Raw genomic sequence first — 19,785 nt, forward strand, 5'->3', positions numbered from 1 at the left:
CCGCCCTAGTGTGTGTTCTGTGTAGGGAACACTGCAGTGACTGAGTGAGTGAATGAACAAGTGGAGATTTCGAACCTGATGACTAGTTCAGAAGAGTCTGAGCTTTCAACACTAAGCTTAATCGATATGGAGGGCAGCCAGGAGTGGCGTCTGGAAATACTGTGGCTTTGTGCCAGATGAAGACGGTAAACCGCAGGACATATGCATGCCGTTGTGCGCAATACTGACAAACAACACGAATCATGCAAATATTAAAGGACCAACACGCGCCACAATACAAAGAGTCTAAAGATAGGTATCTAATTTCTAAATCAATAAAATATTAATCTGCCCTTTACGGTTGAAAATGTGACATTGCATTTTATTCTTCTACTTTAAAACTTTTTTTCGTAGTTGGTTAACAACGATCTGCTTTTATTTTAATCTGTAGGTTGAGTTCGGCTCCGTATACTATGATCCCGTGAGTATTGCTGAGTCGCGGTATTGTTAGAAATGTTCGTGCTTTGAGACCAAATAAGGCACGTAAAAATTATGTACATTTGTGTATTATGCATTGTAATAATGTAAAATAACATCTAATTTTTTGTAGTGTTTATTTACTGCTTATGAAATCTCAACGTGAATACAGCGCGATCACAATGGCTGCTACTGCACTTAACTTTCGCGTCAAAGTATAATATATATTTTTTAGATATATAATCACTTGTTTACAAAAAGTTTTTTGTAATTTTCAGTTCCTATTGAGCTTCATTATAATGTATACTGTTTTGAGTATATTACATGCTGTGGTGAGTATATGAAATGGTATCGAATTTCAGTACTTGTCATGGTATTATTTCGAAGTTTGAAATTGTGGAAACACTAGGTGAGATGGGGTTTGGGGTCAGAGTGCAGGCCTAGCACCCCTGGAGCATTTGTAAGGGGTTAAGGGCCTTGCTCCGGTACCCGCTGGTGAGGTGACTTTTCTGTCAAGTAGGGCTCCTGCGATTATTCGACGGTGAAAATGGCTCGACAGGGGAATTTTAAATGGACGCATCATTTAAAAAAATATATTTTAATAAAGTTACCCTTATGGTTTCTAAAACGCTTCAACCCAGAATAATAAATGTTTTCCTTTAATGTCGGTATGTAATTATGGGAGTAGTTCATATTATCACAAAACACAAAGTGTAGATGGTAGAACACAGCGGTATTGCTGAATACCCTAACCCTGAAGAGAAGAGGCACAGGTGCTCTTCTGGATGATGGACCGCCAGAAAATAGCAAAAGATATTTAAAATCTTTTGTCCTTCTAACTGCTAAATACACTCATTTTTAAAGCCATAAATTTGTCTGCCTGCTACATTAGAATTTCCATTGAATAATGAAATGTATGTGAAAATGTATAGGCTAGAATCTGAGTTTATTCTATGTTGATCTGTTGGCATAAGCTAAAACTGAAACAGACACTAAATAAAAGAAAATAATTTGTGAATTGAAATAAAAATGAAAACTATATAAAAAAGTGACAGACTTTAATCTACAAAAGGTATCACCACACCACCAGTGTTTTTTACCTTATTTAACCACAGTATCTCCTCTTTGACAAGTTATCACTGCTGAGCTGTCTGTTTCTTCATCGCCATTTCAGTGCTTTTGGCTTCCATGATTACGCAAACAGTACCATGTGGTGCCCTCCTCTAACCAAATTTAATAAGCATAAGGATACACCAAATCTATACAGATTACTAACTTCTGGGTGTCACAGTACACATCTCATTACTATTTTAAGTAGACAATCTGCTTATCAAATTGCAGGTGAAAATAATCTCTGTATAGGGCCGGATAGCTGTCATCCTTCATTTAAAACCCTGCAATGAAATACAGCTTGTTGTTGTCAAAATAAAATTAGCTTAAATTAAATGGTCTCATGTTGATTTTTGAGAGGAAAATGAATCGTTTAGATCAATCGACCGATCGGTAAAATAGTCAATAGATTAATATTCGGTAGTGGCAGTCAAACTGTCGAGCACAGGATTTGAACCCCTGACCTTCTGATCACAGGCCCTAACCTAACCTGCCAAGCCATGTACAGCCTCTTGGTTTGTGTTTTAGTGCACCATTGTTATAATATTTGTCGTGAATTTGATAACCTTGACTCCAGAGAAGATGGTCTCGGAATACAGACCTCAGGGCGTGGCGCCTTAAACGCTACCTTCCAGCACGCCAGGCAAACACTGCGTCAGCAGCCAGACTTGCACTGTGGACACAGCTGCCTGCCATCTGAACGGTCCCGTTAACCCCAGAAGCATCTGGAAGATTGCGAGCAAACATGCTTTTCAATCATGGTGTCCTTTACCCCCCCGCCCCGATAATCTTGAGGCTTCTGAGGTGTGAACACGTTGCTGGATGGTCAGCGGTATGGAGGCTGGCTGATGTGTTCTTGTCTAATGCTCTCTGACATGATATCATTCTCTGTCTGGTGCTCTGTCTTGTCTTTGTAGAGACACAAAATCGCTTAGGCAAACAGAATCTTTAAAAATTCGTACATTTGCTTTTTACTGTTCTCTTAACAGTCTGCTAGTTGTAGCCTTAGCTGTAGGTAGTTCTACCTTTTAAGGTACAGAAATGGACTCTGGGGAACATTGTTGTACCGTTGATGGTACATTAATGCTGTTTGTACCTTTGGGATGTTCCTCAGAGTCCATTTCTGAACCATTAAAGGTACAATTTCAAGGGTATAGCCCTAGTGACAAGCAAAGGTACAGTTTTTAAACCTTTTTATGAGAATATAAAGTCTCAGTGTTTTAGAATGTCTTCAGTCCTAGAAGAGCAAAGCTAGGTGTTCCTGTTAAAATGTTTAGACTAAGATTATAATGTTCTTTTCTCAAAGTGTATTTGACTCTTGGGAAGCTGAGTTGGTTTCAAACTTTAAATTGGGTTAAAAACAGAGAGATTAAGGGGATAGAAGTTGCAAAAATGATAACAAGGATAATTGTAAAAATACTTTTTCTGCCAAGAAACATTTCTCACAGATAGGGGACTGGTTTAACAAAACAAATCGTTCTTAATAGGGTTTTTAAAGTAACTTGATGTTCCTCTAGAGTGAACTAATTATCTTTTGCTGTATGTCTTCATTGGGTTTCTTTTCCTGTTTCAGATATAAAGCACTGGGGAGTTACAACCTACCCAAATATATTTGATTCTTTTTCTCTCTCCTGTCAACCTCATGTGATACACTTTATTTTGTTAAATATTACAAGTGATGCCAGATAATGAATGCATTTCTGATTTAAAATGGTTTCCCTGCGAAAGTGCAAAACTTTGTGTTCATGAGAATGTACCAGAAAACCAGCATAGATCAGTGTCCAATGACTTGATTACATTTGAGAAAAGAACGAAGATAATGAAAATGCATGATGGTACAGAATTATTTGAACTGGAATACTCAACAGCCCCCTCTAATACCTTCCTCCCCTCCACAAAAAATGCTGATTGGCAATAAGAAGTGCGATTCAGTCTGACCCCTTGTTAAGCGAAAAATGACGAGCTGGAAGCCTGACTGGGCTGCTGTCCTACAACTTCCCTTGCTGGCACAGCTGCCCCGTTCCCAGCCGGCTTTGCCGACATTGCCTACAAGCTATTACATACCATTATTCTGAAGCATTTTTTTGCTGTCAGGATCGTTAAGTCCTTGAGAACCAATGATCACTATTTTTGCATAATAGACAGTGCCTGTAACTTGTAGCTTTCCCAAGAGATAATTCACTATTACATGAACAATGCCATTCATAAAAGCATAGAATCTGTGCGGATCTATTGTACTCAGATTCCATATTCCAAATTCTGTGTATTTTAGTCTTCTGTGACTGAAACACATTTTCTTTCTCTAGAATAAGCTGTACATATTAGTTGGCTGGTATTACAAAAGATATATACAAAAGATCAGACCTTTTCGCTCTGCAATTGCGGTACAGACAGGAGTATATCCATTTCGACCGTAATGAAGTACAGAAGAAATGTCAGAAAAATCACTAAATTGTTTCTTTTCGCAAAGCAAACACTTCTGTTGTATAAATAAGCACAGTGAGCGTGGAGAGTGGCTTGAAAGGTATTTCATGACCTCCACGCTCAAGAAGTTAAACTACTGTGTGTACAAATCCATCAAAATGTGTATAGGAACAAAAATATGTACCAGAACGCTGGGTCATTATTTATCTCAGACAATGGAGGGTTTTGGGGGAATGGGAAATGTGAATATCTTTGAGGCAGGGTTTTGTAATTTTACCTGTAGATATGTTATTGTTGTTATTGTTAATATTGTTGATTTATTATTACTCAGCCATATCACCTAATGGCTTATTCTGTACATGGGCAGTGTGCTTATTACATCCCAACATAAATAGCTTATTGTCTGTGAAAACTGCAGGATGGCACACAGATCCACTGGATGGGATTTCTGGAGATGGAATGGATGATTTTGCTGGCACCCTCAGGGCGAGATGGGCAGGAAAACACTGAAACATAGCTCCCACAGCTGAGCAGGGAGTTGGGAGCAATTTGAAATGGGAACAAGAGTGTACATTTTGGTATAACGGTGTTTACCAGTTCAGTCCTCGGGGACTTCTGACAGTCCATGTTTTTGTGTGAGCTGGGAGGGAGAAAAAAATGCAGTGGGTCCTGTTCTGGTTAAGTGGTATGGATGGATGAACTGAATCACTTTTAATGTTTGCATCAGAATTAAATGAAACTAAGGAAACAACTGGAACATTTCCTGTGACTTATAGCAAAGCTCAAGTGTTCATAAGATCAGTAATGATTAAAATACATCCCAGATTTATTGCTGCAATAAACATATCCAGGTGAAGTCATTGTGAAACTTTATTTCAGCTCTCATAGTTTGTGCAGGTGGTACCATCACAAAAACATTGTGGTCTAATTTGTGATTTCAAGATGTTTATCTCACCCTTTTTTATGTCTATTTATGTCTGAATTCTGCTCTATTCAACGTTGTCAGATTTTTAATCACTAGACCTTACATTTGTGGAAATTTTGAGCAGCCTATGATGTAAGATAATCAGATGATAGATTGGGGTCCTTTTAGGTATCTTCCAGATTTCTTTTCACTTCTCCAAAGTTTAAAAGAAATTTTCATGTTATTAAAATAGGCTCAAGAAACTGACACCATGATGCTTATCTGTTGGTTTGAAGTTCTAACTGTGGAATGCAGTGGCATGATAAGCAACAAGTTCCAGTTCTGATTTAATATGTCAATAGAGTAGATCTATTGTTTTGAAACTCTGCCTCATGCTTAATGTTTCACTAAGGTGGTGTCATTGGTTTGTAATTTTTGCTCCCAAAAATGTGGACTCTTTGGCAGGGAGCTCGGAGGGAGCAAAAACATGGACCGGCTGTGAGTCCCTGAGGACTAGATTGGGAACCACTGCTGTTGAGAAATAATCTTGGAACCAACCGGACTTTGAGTAAACCTTCAGTTCTTCACAAAGTTCTTTTGATCATTTCATGATGTCTCTAGAATCTTGACTTTGGTTGCAATGACCAAAGTTAGACTTAAATTTCATGTGAGTGGATCACATTAATTGTTTTGAGTATTCAAAAGAATAACTCGTAATTATCACTCTATGACTATTTGACTAGATACCTATTGGAGAAAAAATAACCTGAAAATTTCACAGGGACTTTTTATGGGAATGTGTATTTAAGAAACCATGCCACAGGTGCTACTTAGCCATAGCAGTAGTGGGAAATTTTGTTTCATTAATGTTGGTGATGTATTACTGTGTGTAATTTATCAATTAAACTTCACCATTTGTATGTACACAAAAATCACAGTATACTGTATATGGGGTCCACTGGTTCGCTACTATCCACAGTTTTGGCGGGAGTTCTTAGAATGTACATATCACCCGAGAATACGGGGGTACTGTTGTACTTGTAAATAAGCAGGAAATCATATTTTGTCTGGCAGCCCTTATGAAACATACAATTTAATTTTTTCATAATTTCAACCCAAAATTATACATTTTCCTTAAAAATTTAAATTTTAGCATGCTAAATGTGAAAAGGGAAGTACTTGAGGATAACTTGTTTAAAGTGATCATATACTGTACCTATGGACATGATTATATTGTAGGCTAATAGACCGAGTTGGATAATTCAGGCCTGGAGAGTAAAAGTCCAGAATGGGATTTTGTTTCAACCATTTGAGTACTCTGTGACTCTGTGACTGTGACTCTTTATACTCAACTGGTTGCTTTACACAAAATCTTGGTCTGGACCTGAATTAAGGAGTGATGATGATGCAGTATGATGCTGGATGGCATGCAGCAGATGATAGAATGCTCAGTACAACCATGAGAGACCTGAGACTTGAGTTGGACTCTAGCTCCAAGACTTAAGACTTTTCTTCATCTTGATAAAAAAAAAAAAAAAAAATGACATGTGAACTTCTGTGCCCTGAATAGGACACGTGGGTGTGGAATATGAATGGATGGACATTATCAATAGGGGCAGCATGGTGGCTCACACCTCCAGGGATTCCTCTCCCATTCTCACCTCTTCATCTGTTGATATGAGGTTGTGTCTTTTCTCCCCGTGTTTGTCCAGGATTCATCTAAGAACTCTAGCTTCCTCTTACAGTAAAAAGACATGCAGATAGATGAATTAGTGTCTCTAAACCATGCTATGTGTATGTGCTCTGCTGTGTACTGGCATCCCACCCAGGATACCACCTGCCTTGTGCTCCATGTTAAACAGGCTCCAGACTCACCATCACCCTATACTGGACAAGTGGAAGATGGATACATGGATGTAAATGTTTTGTTATAAGCACCTGACCTGTGTTACGCTTTATTACTCGTCTGAATAACCGTACATAAGCATATGTATTCTGGTATAGATGTGACAGTTGAAATATTTAGCATTTCAGACATGTCCTTCGTGTATATAGACAAGATTATGTTAAGAAATTGAGCAAATGGGTCATGGGCCAGAGGTCTGAAAAATATTTTTTAATGAACATTCAATTGACATCAGAATCACAATGTGAAGTGAATTACAAACCAATAAATAAGTCTGATAAAGTAGCAAATAGCGAAGTTTAAGTGAAACCAGCACATTTTGTGTACAGTGAGGCCCAGAGTTGGACGAGCCTGTTCTAAATGCTTTGAGAAATACAAATGTGCACATCGTGGTTGGAGAATGCTGTTTGTTTTGAACATAACAGTTGGTATTAGTGGGGTGGTTCTACCAAGTAGCAAAACAGATGTCCGAAGACAGCAGGGTTCCCAAAATGAACACAGATATTTATTTATCCCTTTTAAAATGAGGCAGAAATCATGATTAACTGGCACTATAATAAATGCTAAGTGGAAAGAAAACAAATATGGAATATGCAAGGTGCTTGATAAAAGGCATACAAAAATAATATTACATTCCAGTAATTTGTAAAATAATGTTTAATATGTGTTCCTCTTCAATTAGTTGAAAAACTTATTTTTATTATAACTATAGAACTTCCCTCCACAAATTGCTACCATATCATGGTGGAGGAGACTATGTGCTTGTGTGATCTATGTTTCTGTGATTTCTACGCGCTATGTAGGGGGATTGTTCCTTGGTGTATAGCCAGACAAAGTGCGATTCAAAAAACAACAATCAAGTAACCTTGCCTGGATTATGGACACCTAAGGGTCCGCCTTATTGTGCACTCGTCACCTGCAGGGGCTGCTGTGGGGGTCCGGTGCATTATGGATCAGGTAGCAGTCAAAGGCAGGGGCCTTAGTGGGCTGATCCCCAGATACCAAAACTGGTTGTAGAACAGACTGCACAGTCCGAACCCAAGTTGTGCTCTGTTACCAGACTTCTGTACTAACCACAGTTTGTCCACCCTAGACACCATGTCTGACCAAAAGGGAGTTCACAAGTACACCTGACTCCAGAACACCCTAGTCCGCAGCTCGATGATCAATTTTGTAATCATATCATCGAACCTGCAACTATATATACGGCCGCAGAAGAAATTAAGAGACCACTCTGTATTTTTAAGCGACTACACCCCTGAACCTGGTGGTGGCAGAATCTGGCAAACTGGTAGATGACCATCTTGTTTACAGCAGAGATTGAGAGTTGTGGATATCAACTGGGGATATAGTCGGACAGTAGAAGGAGCATTATGAGGACTTCATAAATCCTACTGACATGCCTTTCTTGGAGGAAGTAGTCAGAAAATAGAGGAGGACTTGCCCATCACTAGGGCTGAGGTCACTGAAGTAGACAAATAACTCTTCAGTGGTAAGACGCAAGGAGTGGATGCGATCTGCTTTACGTTGCTGAAGGTTCTTTATGTTGTTAGGCTGTCTTGGCAGGCACGCCTCTTCAAAGTTGCGTAGAGGTCAGGGACAATGTTTTTGGATTTGCATAGTGGGGTGGTTGTCCCTATCTTTAAGAAAAAGGACCAGAACATGTGTTCCAACTTAAGGGGGATCATACTCCTCAGCCATCCTTGGGAAAGTCTATACCATTATTCAAACCTCAGATTCTGTCCATGTTATGGAACACTGGATCGGCTCTTTACCCTCACAAGTGTACTGGACCAACCAGTCTTCATGTGTCTTTTGATTTGGAAAAGGCATGCAACTATGCTCAGGGGTAGGGGGTGCAGATTCCGTTGTTCTGGACCAATAGGCCCTTGTATAACCGAAATGAGAGCTTGGTTAACATTGCCAGTGACTGTTGGACTCCTCAAGGACTGCTCTGTGTCATGGATTCTGTTCGTAACTTATGGCTGAGCTAGAAAGCTACTCCAGGCAATGCAAACCAAGTTCTCACCTACAGAGAACAAGTTGGTGAACGTGTAAAGAGAATAATACCCTTGGGTATCAGTAAAGTATCAGTTATTAAAAGACTGAGAGTGTGGATATAAGCGGCTGCTATGAGCCTTCTTCATATAGTGACTGGGCTCCACCTTAGAGATAGGGTGAGGAACTTGGACATTCAGGATGGGGTCAAACTAAAGCCACTGCTTCTCTGCAAAAAAGGAGCCAGTTGATGTTGTTTGAGCATCTACCTAGGATTTTTCCTAGATGTCTTATTGGGAAGGTGCTTCGGGCAAAAGGGGGGTGACCCCGGAGAAGATCCAGGACATGCTGGAGGGATTATTTATCGGCTGACCTGGGAATGCCTTGGTATCCACTCACAGGAGCTGGAGGAGGTGGCTAGAGTGAGGTTTGGGCATCATTGCTTAAGCTGCCATCCCTACAACTCAGATCCAGATGAATGGAAAAAAATGGATGGATGCATACAAGTTTCTAAGTAGGATGCAAGTGATTTTGTGCCACAGAGGGGCTTTCACTTTCTTATTTTTATCCCACATTTTATTCCTTCATGATTAATTATGTGGGAGTGAGGGCTCCTAAGCACTCGCATGTGTATGGTAGGGTTGAGCTGGTTAATGTTTAGAGGCTTGATTGCTTAGGTGAACCCATTGGACATTTCAGATCAAAGCCAGTGCTAAAAAAACCCAAGTAAATAAAGGATTGTACAAACTCATCAGCTGTCGCTTCCCATCTGTTGGAGTGCACTGATATCATTAGCTATTTGGGGGCCTCTGTGTTTGAGCTGCCTTCAAGTCTTTCCTGATGTTGAAAGATGTCCATGGAGATTCTGAGGGCTTTGCATTCTGGGTCTACTTTAATGTACTGTAGGAGCCCAGAAGCTCCGAATGAGCTGGCAAGTGAGTATTATAGTTACTTAAGTTCCTTATAGTTGACTATTATTCCCTGATGGTCACCAAAACCTTGTTTCTAGCCATATTCTAATTATGGTGATGTACGCCTTTGTCTGTAAAGGGCTGTTCCTCTAAGTGGTAAGCAGGAATATCCAGCTGTGAAGACTGCAGTTTTTAAGGAAGCATTATACTGAAAACTGGAATATGTTACGGTGCTGCCTTTAGCTGTGATTAATACGTGTCTATGAAGTCTCTCCTTTTGTTTAAATTAGTATGTGTGCTTAGTGTTTGATGCACTTTGTGTGAAAAGAGGCCCAGCAAAACCTGGGCAATTGCAGAGAGACAAAACCTTCTGTGTTTTGTAGTGGTCTCTTGGTGGAGTTTCATTGTGACATCAGCTCTATCCTTCTCTATCCAGCTGCACCTCCTTCTCATATTTCAGGTTGCTTGATCCAGCTGGACCTTGTTCCCATATCCCTGAGAAAATGCTGTTCTCGTGATAACTCAGGACCAAGTTTCAATAAACTGTTGATTCACCGATAATCATAACCTAGGTGCAGCATATATTGGTGACGTAGGATCGCTAACATTTAGCAACTGTTAAGTCCCAAGAATCGTTTTCAGGCTGTTTTTATTTGTGTTACATTTTGATAAATTTCTGCCATATCTCTGCTTTTACATGAACTCGTATAAAAACATACTTTTTATAACCAAGCTAACTAAAGTGTAATAATTGCAAAGGACACATGGATGGACTGAAATACTTAAAGAACTTCTAAACAATTTTTTTAAACATAAATATCTTCATTCTTATATCTTTAATGTTGGTAAGAGCAGTTCTCCCTGAACAGCGATCAGATACGTTGTCATTGAGATGTGGTTGTGCTGAATTTGAGAAAGGGCTTCTTTCCGGCCATGTGTTAAGCATAGATGCAGTTGTATATTTGAAAACTGTTCACTGTGACTTCTTCGGAAAACAGATCACACTTATACTGCCAAGCACTCATGTTACTGTAAACGATAATGTTTTTCATATGTGACTTTTACGTAACATACTCCAAGTTTGCAAACTAAAAGTTCATGGTTATTTCTGATTGAGAAAGAAATAGTAAAGGATTGAAGCTTGGATGTAAAAAAAAAAAATGTTTTCATGAAAAAAATATCCCTTTTTTATGACACGCTATCCATCCATCCATCCACTTATCTTGATGAGGGTCACTGGAGGGCCCACATCCTGACCAGAAGGTTGTGGTACAGTATAGCCCAGAGAGGATGCCAGTCCAATGCAGGGCACTTACATACTGTACAGACTATGGGCAATTTAGAAACACCATCTAATTGCATGTCTTTGGACTGCAGAGGAAACCAAAGTAGGGAGAGGAAACCCATACAACAGAACAAAGGTGGGAGTCGAACCTCAATGTGAACCTGTACCCAGCGGTACACAGTACTAGCCCCTCTTAGCTTTTCTCTTTAGAGTATGTGTACCGCTCAATATCTGCTGGTGTAACAAGCAGAATACCCAACACCTGTTTTTTTTCCCCACTTCAGGCATTTGATAAATTAGCAACACAGAAAAATACTCACCTCTTAAAGGAGAAAATACACATTTGTCTCTCAACTTGAATACCATTTACAGAATATGCTAAACAAATTCTTGTAACAAAGGACTGTGAAATTAAATAAAGATTTGTTTCATTTCAGGTTAGGCATGTCCATGTTACTGAAAGTAAATTTGCTTTGCACTAAGAGCCAGCAGTGAGGTATATCTTTCAATTTATACCCAAAAGTTTTCGTCTTGCTCAGTGTTTAGTTTTTCTCTTCATCTAGGAAAATCTTAACCAAAGATTTACACAAATGCACTGTTTAGTCTTTGTTAGATGCCTGCAGAATTTTTTCCGGGTATTCTGTGGCTGAATTGCAGTTTTTCTGACAAACTGGAAAAATTATAATAAAGAAATATTTCAAGATTTTTGTCCAGGGAAAATGCATTGAAGACTTAACATGCATCTTGCTATACAAGTTTTTTGTCATAGTTACAACATAAAATGATCATTTCTAAGATCGTTTCCATTAATGTGTAGATAAAATGCTTTATGTTAATTAATTTCCACCCTTGTCTCGTAACGTCAATGTATACATGTTGGTATCTGTGGAAAAGTGAATGTTAGTCACATCACCTTGGGACATTTTGTCACTGGATTCAGTGCTGGTTTCTGAGATTTGATTTATGAGTCTTTCTGATTAATTAATCATGGGATGCCTTCAAAAGTAATAATTAAAGTATTATACTCAAAATACTTATTATAGTTCACATTTATAAATTAATTCTTGGTGGTGTTAAATGTAAAGATTCATTATCGTTATGTCAGTCAATGGACATATGCTTGGCTACTCTTTTCTACAAAATTAATTTTTGTACACCACAACAGTCTATTTTATGTCACAATTAAAAACAGTAATATGGTCTAGATCCAAGTGGAAGATGATATCAACCAAGATCCCCAAAAAGCAATGGCTTTGAATGAATTCTACTCCGAGTGTGTTTTCTGCTTTTGCCAACATTACGGTCTTGAGTTTCCATGGATTATGGATGAGTGCTGCTCTTCACAAATGTTACTGTCTACTTGGCACACACGGATGACAAAAAACAATCTACATTAAGGTACATCCTTTAAGGGACGGTGCAGCACTTAAGAGCAACAATTAACAGTGAAGTCATTCCAGTAGACTCTTCCCTGATGTTACAAAATATCGAGTGGTTTTGCTGTTTTGTTCAGATTGACGTATTTGCTTGACAAGACCACTCTTGTATCCTCTTAGAACCAGTTTTGTTAGGGAGTCCTGGGTGCATGTGATATCTTTTTTGTACTCGTCTCTCATCTAGTGGTTTTCCTATTCCCTGAAGGGATGGCTCAATTGTTTCCCAATTTATGACACTTATTTGTATGAAGAGCTGAGACCATAAGGAAGCCAGACGCAGCTCAAGCGACAAGTTGAGCACAAGTTGATGCCCTTAGGATGTTTCTGAGTAATTTGTTTTTTATAGTGAAGAACTCTTGTCTGCTTTGCATTGGGCCCCAAGAAGGGACCTGTCTCATATGTAAACAACATCCCCAGAAACTGCAATCCTTGTACGGTATGTGAGCCAGATGGAAGAAGTGAAATAAATACACCTTCATGATCTCCTGAGAATTCAGTTAAGATTTTCATTGCTTTTAACCCCGAGCTTCTGCGCCATGGTTGTTGTCACAACACGATGAGCATGATGGCTTCTACACAAGTCCAGAGGTGAGATTAGATTAGACTCATCTTTATTGTCACTGCACGAAGTACAGGTACTAAGACAACGAAATACAATCCGGCATCTAATCTGGAAGTACAATGTAGCGTATATTGCTAGAATCAGCTATAAAATATATACATGTGAGATGAATAAATAGTTAGAAAATGACATGTCATGGCTAAACAGTCAGTTCCCAGGGAATTATGGGTACAGTTTAAAACAAATTGGAAATCAGTCTGTGTATGTATATAATATACCTGTGAACTATTGTTTTGGCACACAGAATAGACTCATGTTGCACAGTCTAGACAAGGCATCTCGCTTGCTTTTCAGCCACCGAAACCGACTGATTAGGTTTTCGTTTGGCGGGTCAGCATCCACTCCCCCAGTAACCCTGTGTCGTAGGCTGTAAAACACGAGACGTAACCGCCCTCCCAAAAACGATGGTATTCATAATCAGCGTTATCTTATTCTCTAGATTCCACCCCCTCCACCATCCCCCTCTGGGTATTCCTCCTCCACAGCCCCCACCCTCCCCATTCAGGTTCCCAATGTCTTCACATGCTTGTCACCTTCTGCTTACATGTGACTCCGTTAACATTTGGCAGGCCTTGAGGAACCACAATCATCCGCGCTACTCAGCGTACGCCACAAAAATGTGGCAGTTAGAAATAATAATGTGATACAAAGTATGTCATCATCTTTTGTTATACTGGGTAACCACATGAAGTGAAACAATTAGCAGCTATATCAATACCACTTTTTCTGTAGTGGAATGAGATGCTGAGTAGCTTTTTTTCAGCTCTGAAGGATTTAAGCATCAGGTAAGCTTAATCACTAATCAAGGTGAACTTAATGTAAAATTTATTTAAAAATGTATTCATGTAAAACCAATGATAAAGCTGGTTGGAACGTTGCAGATGTTTCTGTAATTATGCAGGCACTACATGAGTCGGTTGTTTATCCATCAGATCAATACTGCTCTCATTTCCGAAATGCTTAATTCTATTTAATGACACATCAGAATGACACATCTTTTAATTCTGGGTGCTTGACAATCATGTGCAATACACTTTCCCTTTAGAAGATTTCCAGTTTTTTCGAAAGGTTTAAGTATATATACAGTATGTATACAGTACATATGTCTATATATAATATTACTCATGTACAAATATATGACATATAATGATTGTTAGTCCTTAGTCATTAGTTTGCTGTTGTGAAAACTGCTGTGTTTTTGTTACAGTAACTTACAAGGTTCTCAGAAAAATATGACACAGTATGTTCAGTTATCAGAATGAATTGAACTAAAGCTTTAGGTAAACACTCCGCTGTATCTTTTCACAGAGCATGTGTTACAGTAAAATGTAATGTCCTACCCATTTAACATGAAACCTAATACCCTCATAAGGTCTGATAGTAGGGCTGTACTAAACATGAATCGTTTTGTTTAATCATATTTACCAAGATGCTTTCTTTTTCTTTGTAGTTGCTGGCCTGATTAGCCCCTGTTTTTAATATGTGTATTGTCACTTACAGCTGGGAATATAAATATATATCTTGGTTGGCAATTTCATGCATCGTGCCGTGGTAATTATATTAGGCGATGTTTATTTTAACAGGCTCATGTTCACAGCTACTTAGCCATATTTGAAGTGTACCACTTAAGGGCCCCTGCCTATTTTCCATGAAGACTCGTGCTTGGCAACAGTGAATTTGAGAGTCCTTGACTCAAGTCTTGTGGAGCACATTAGCACCCTTTGGTAAAATCGTCATGTTCCGTCTTACTGAGCCTTTTGAAGCATGCACACATTCATACCTAAAGCGCAGATTTAAAAAAAGTTATAAATGTATGTGTGTGTCTGTCTAGCAATCAGATTCACTTATTCTTCTTTTAAAAAACTACCTGATTTTTTTAATTTAGATTCAAGTTATGACGTATACTGTAAATGTTGTGATTTCAGATAGCGTTTGCGCACTAAGAAACAATTTATTTGGAGTTGGCTGAATTCCATCCATTCATCCATTCAATATTGTCTTAGCAATCTAGTGAATATAATTTCTCTGATAAACGCAATAGAAAAGTCAATTTGTGCAAAAAGGTTGAATGATTTATTTTGCCTAAATGGATGTCATATCTGAGTTCTGGAATTTCAGCATCATTCACTAGCTGGCTGACTAGTTTTAGTTCAGGAACTTAAGTGTTACTGTCTGGGACACCAGAGTGTTGTGAGCCCGGCCCCGTGCTTTTGAGCTCCATTTCCCTGCCATCTCGTAATGGTGGCTTTCCATGTAAAATACCCTGCAGTTCGCCTGCTCCGGTTTGCTTGTGCCCGAATATCTGACATGATGCCCTGACCCGCTTTCTCTGCTCCCACCAACAGTCCATCTTCCCCACATCACACTGATTTGAAATGCTGAACTGTTTAGCCCTTAGATCTTGCACCACTAGTTCTTGGCAGAATGCACTATCCCCTTTTTTTGCTTGCTGACAGTTATGGCAGAAGAATATAATTATCTACATAGCATTTAGGTGATGACTGCTTCCTGTAAAACCTCTCACCTGTCTCAGCAATCCCGTGCAAGCGGCCTTTAAATGTAACCGTAAACCCAGGGCTTGCTGACCAAAACCCTTTGTGTTTGTGCATGTGTAGTGTCTGTGTGTGCGTGTATTGGGGGGGTCAGGGGGAGGCCATGCTAGGGCTGCATTGGAGTATATAATCAGCCTGCTGTTGGAGTGTAACATCATCCTTAAGGAATGTAGGTTTTCAGTAAATCAATAGGTTACTATTATAATGAATCACTTGGCACATAGATATGGATGTTTCTGCACATTACTGAGGTTTGGCAAAACAACTTTGCCCTCCTTTTTCAGCCATCTCAAGTAATGGTATGGCATTACATTAATGCCATTATTAATGAATAAAAGTCTCAAAATGCCTTAATTGCTAGCTTTTGTCCTAAACTCTCAAATCTGTTGATCAAATTGTGAAGCGGTGAGCATTGATTCCTGTCTGATTAATGTCTTTCTTTTGGTCAGGCATCCGATTCAGGATGTACGTTAAAGATTTTACATTAGAGATTAACATTTACAAATGGAAAGTAATAAATGGAAACGTGAAATTTCTGATTGATTCAAAAAACTTTTATAAATTATTCTTCTCCCCATCATCATCAAAAGGAATAACAGGAATATTAAAATAAATAAAGAACAGAATTAGCATTTTTTTTGTCAAGTTCCTCTTTCTTCAAAGAAGATGTCATTATTTCTGATATTATCTAAAAAGGAATCCCTTACTTTGTAGTAGATGAAGATCAAGAAACATTAGAAGCTCAGTCCTGCCAAGTTATTTGTACTTATGTTAAATACAGCCCATGAGCAGAGCTGAAGATTTCAAATCCGGAGTACAAATCCAGACTTAGATTTTGTTTCAGCCAACCAGTTAAGTATAAAGACTCACAGTCACAGAGTACTCAACTGGTCAGTTGAAACAAAATCTTGGTCTGGATTTGTACTCGCTGGACCTGAAATCTCCACATCTGCCAATGAGTATAACTGAAACAGTAAAAGAGTGAAATTTAAAGCATCAGTGCTTTGCTGGGGATCTAGAACCAGAAGACATGGACAAAATGGGTTTAGATTACAGTGCCTTTGTCTTGTACAAGAAGTTTCTCCTACAAAAGAGTAACTTGGCCCACGTTGTGTGCTGACACACCCTCAGCAGCTTGTTTTGGCGGGATATTGGGTACAAATTGTCAAATTGTGATTCATAAGAACGATACAGCAAGGGAAGTCACTGGGATTCTTTTTTTCATAGGAGTCCCTTTCTCAACAAGTTAAAATGTGGAAAAGTCTATAATTTCAAAATGAGTGGAAAACTCTAGACTCTGCGTACATTTTTCTGGCTAACTATTTGTTTTTGTAATTACTATTTTCTTTTTTTCTGGGCTTAGTCCATCTCAGTGTGATTAATATATTCATCTCTTAGTTTAACTATAGTCATCCAGACCACGAGTAGTAATTAGTGCAAGTTGCCTTGATCTTCTTCCCTAGCCTTTGCGTGTCTAATGTTTTAAACGGACTAGTTGCAGAGCAAAATAGATATCCTTTAATGAAATCATTATTCCATACTTCTGTCACAGGAAAAGACACCCTCCCCACCGTCTGAAGACAACTCAGTCGCCTCTGCAGAAAGTGAAAGGATCCTGCATCGAGTGAGAAGAAATCAGAAGAAACGTGATTCAGGTACAACTTGTCTCTCACTCTCCCTCTCGCTGGTGGAGCCATGGTTCAATAGAGTGACCAGTTGTTGACTTTATTGTAAGCATCCATTGCATGAATGCTTATTTTTTTTGTTTATTTACTGTATCTCTATAGCTTATATTTATACATAAATATGCAAATCTAGGTACTATTATAGTCTATCTAAGTTATAAATAGTTCTGTCTTTGTATTTATACATCCGTCTATCTATTCATTCATCCATCTATCCATCCATCTTTGAACCACATATCCAGTACATGGTTCGTGCTCTATCCATCCATCCATCCATCCATCCATAAAACCATCTTCTAATTACTTATCTTGGTCAGTGTAACAGGAATTATATCTACACAGTGAAAAAAACTATATTTACAATTTTATGTATATGGAAAAACATACATGTACATGAACTTTGCCACAGTGAATGTTCTTGTGAAATAAATGACGAAATTCAAACTACGAATCCATTCCGCTATTGCCCTGCATTCTTAGGCCTAAGCCATTATGTGCATTCAACATATATTTATTTTGCATGATGTTATCCATATACTCAGGCCATGTTAGATGATCATGTTGGTCTGGACACCTCAGTCAGCCACACAGAGCTGTCCCCTCCCAAGCCGAGGCTTAAACTGAGTGTTAGATACAGTAGATAAACTGCATTTAATGTGTGTCTGTGTATTTCTATGGTACTTCATTGTACTGCCAGATTGCCTTCTCCTTGTATATTGCACTGTCCTGCCTGTGTGCACGGTATCCTGTCTTATGTGTACACTGTGGGCCGTGAGCTTCGCGATTTCCTCTCTCTATATCCTGGTATAACGTGAGACGGCAATAATGTTTGCTTTGACTCTGATTATACCTCCTATATCTACGGTTTAAGGGAGAGATTGGGTTAAATGAGTAATTGAACTTGTCTTTCTTCTGGAGGAGCCATCTGCATGGTGAACATTACAGAGCAGCCACTTTATTCCTCCGAGTATCTCCTGCATTACCTTTCACTGTAAATAAACTGCTTTTCACGGTGCAGCTGGATCTTGGAGGCACTGTGCTGCCCCTTTGGTGTCAGGGTAAATTAGCATAAGTACTTCGGAGCCACGCACTAAAGATAACTCACGCCAGTTAGTAATGTTTGTCCATTGTTGCTTTGCCTTATTCGATCCAAAAATCAGTCAGTAGAATAGTGCCTGGCACGATTTTCTAAAGCTTCCCGTGCACAGACCCGGGATTTAATTACAAATAATATGCAGCCCTCGTGTTTTCATTTGAAAATCAAGAGCAGAAGTCTAAAATGATTCCAACTATGTACATCTGTTCCTTCGTGGCCGTAACAGGGAGGTATGCCTTGATGATTTATACATTAATCTTATCTTTACGCAATGCAGCATGTCTTTTCTGCTTCAGAAAACACACACACACACACACGTGACTGGTGAATTCTTGGTATTAGTCATAATTGTGCTCAAAGAAAAAACATTCGCAACATGTTATCAAACCTAAAATCCAATTAAAAATTAACTTCAATTAAACCTAGTGTTATAGTTAGTTTGATGTAGAAAGATATAGTAGCAAATACAAATATTGCTTATGGATATATTTTAATGGATGCTAGAAAATACTGCAGTCAGAACACACAGGATAGGAGAGAGTGCAGAAATACGTCAAAAGAAATGAGGAAAATCATACTTATTGTTGTCTGTCTACTGCTGTTTAAACAAAGAAGACAATGGTGGTTCAGAAAAGGGCAGCGTGGGCTAAAATGCCCACTTCTCCAAATCGGTGGTAAATCCAGTCCAGGAATAAGCTGAAGAGACAAACTGGGCAAGTTCCTCTGTGATATTGTCTGCCAGCGTGGTGAAACACTTCTTTTCGAAACCAGGCACAACCATAACCAGGTTTATAATTGGCATGAGCCAGTAATCGTTTTTAAATAATCAATGAGTTTGAAGTATGAATATAAATTGTTATGGATAAATGAAGAAAATGAAGGGGGGAGTGTGATTAATGCCGTGTGAACAAAGCAGAACTTCATTCAGCTTTCAGAAATGAACCTTACCACTCAGTAATTCCAGAAGGTTCCAGTGACACTTTTCAAGATACTCACTTCCTTCAGTCATGGCAACTCCAGATTATTGCATCCTTCCTAGTGATGGATCCACTGTATACTGCCTGTGGCAAGATCTCTGTCGCACAAAAAAATTGTCTTGATCTCTTGACGTCTTTCATTTAATAGGACGTGTTGCCTTTGCCACTTTTTAAAGCTAATTCCTCAATGACATGCGACCTTCTGTCAGGGACTCACACTTTTAATCTCTATTGAAAGGTGCAATGAGGTTGTAATATTCAGCAGCTCTTCAATCACATAGGAGGGATTAAGAGTAATGCAAGGATATTTTTAAGGAAACTTTGAAGTGTATCTTAATTTCAAACTACTCACACGGTTGTACACAGTTTAATGACAGGTTTTTCCATAATCTCTCTCACATGTCATTTATTTCAGGACCAGTG

General features: G+C 38.8%; 1 protein-coding gene across 3 annotated transcripts in view; it reads left to right on the forward strand.

The window, feature by feature from the left end:
• Positions 1-19,785, forward strand: part of LOC125750956 (ectodysplasin-A-like) — a 54,909-nt gene that overhangs the window by 17,647 nt on the left and 17,477 nt on the right. For all 3 annotated transcript variants that reach the window (XM_049029339.1, XM_049029340.1, XM_049029342.1), the window contains exon 2: positions 17,157-17,259. In XM_049029339.1, coding sequence (XP_048885296.1) covers positions 17,157-17,259 — 103 coding nt within the window. The remainder of the gene's footprint in view (positions 1-17,156; positions 17,260-19,785) is intronic.

Source organism: Brienomyrus brachyistius, chromosome 10 (assembly GCF_023856365.1).
Source record: "Brienomyrus brachyistius isolate T26 chromosome 10, BBRACH_0.4, whole genome shotgun sequence".
NCBI classification, from domain to species: domain Eukaryota; kingdom Metazoa; phylum Chordata; class Actinopteri; order Osteoglossiformes; family Mormyridae; genus Brienomyrus; species Brienomyrus brachyistius.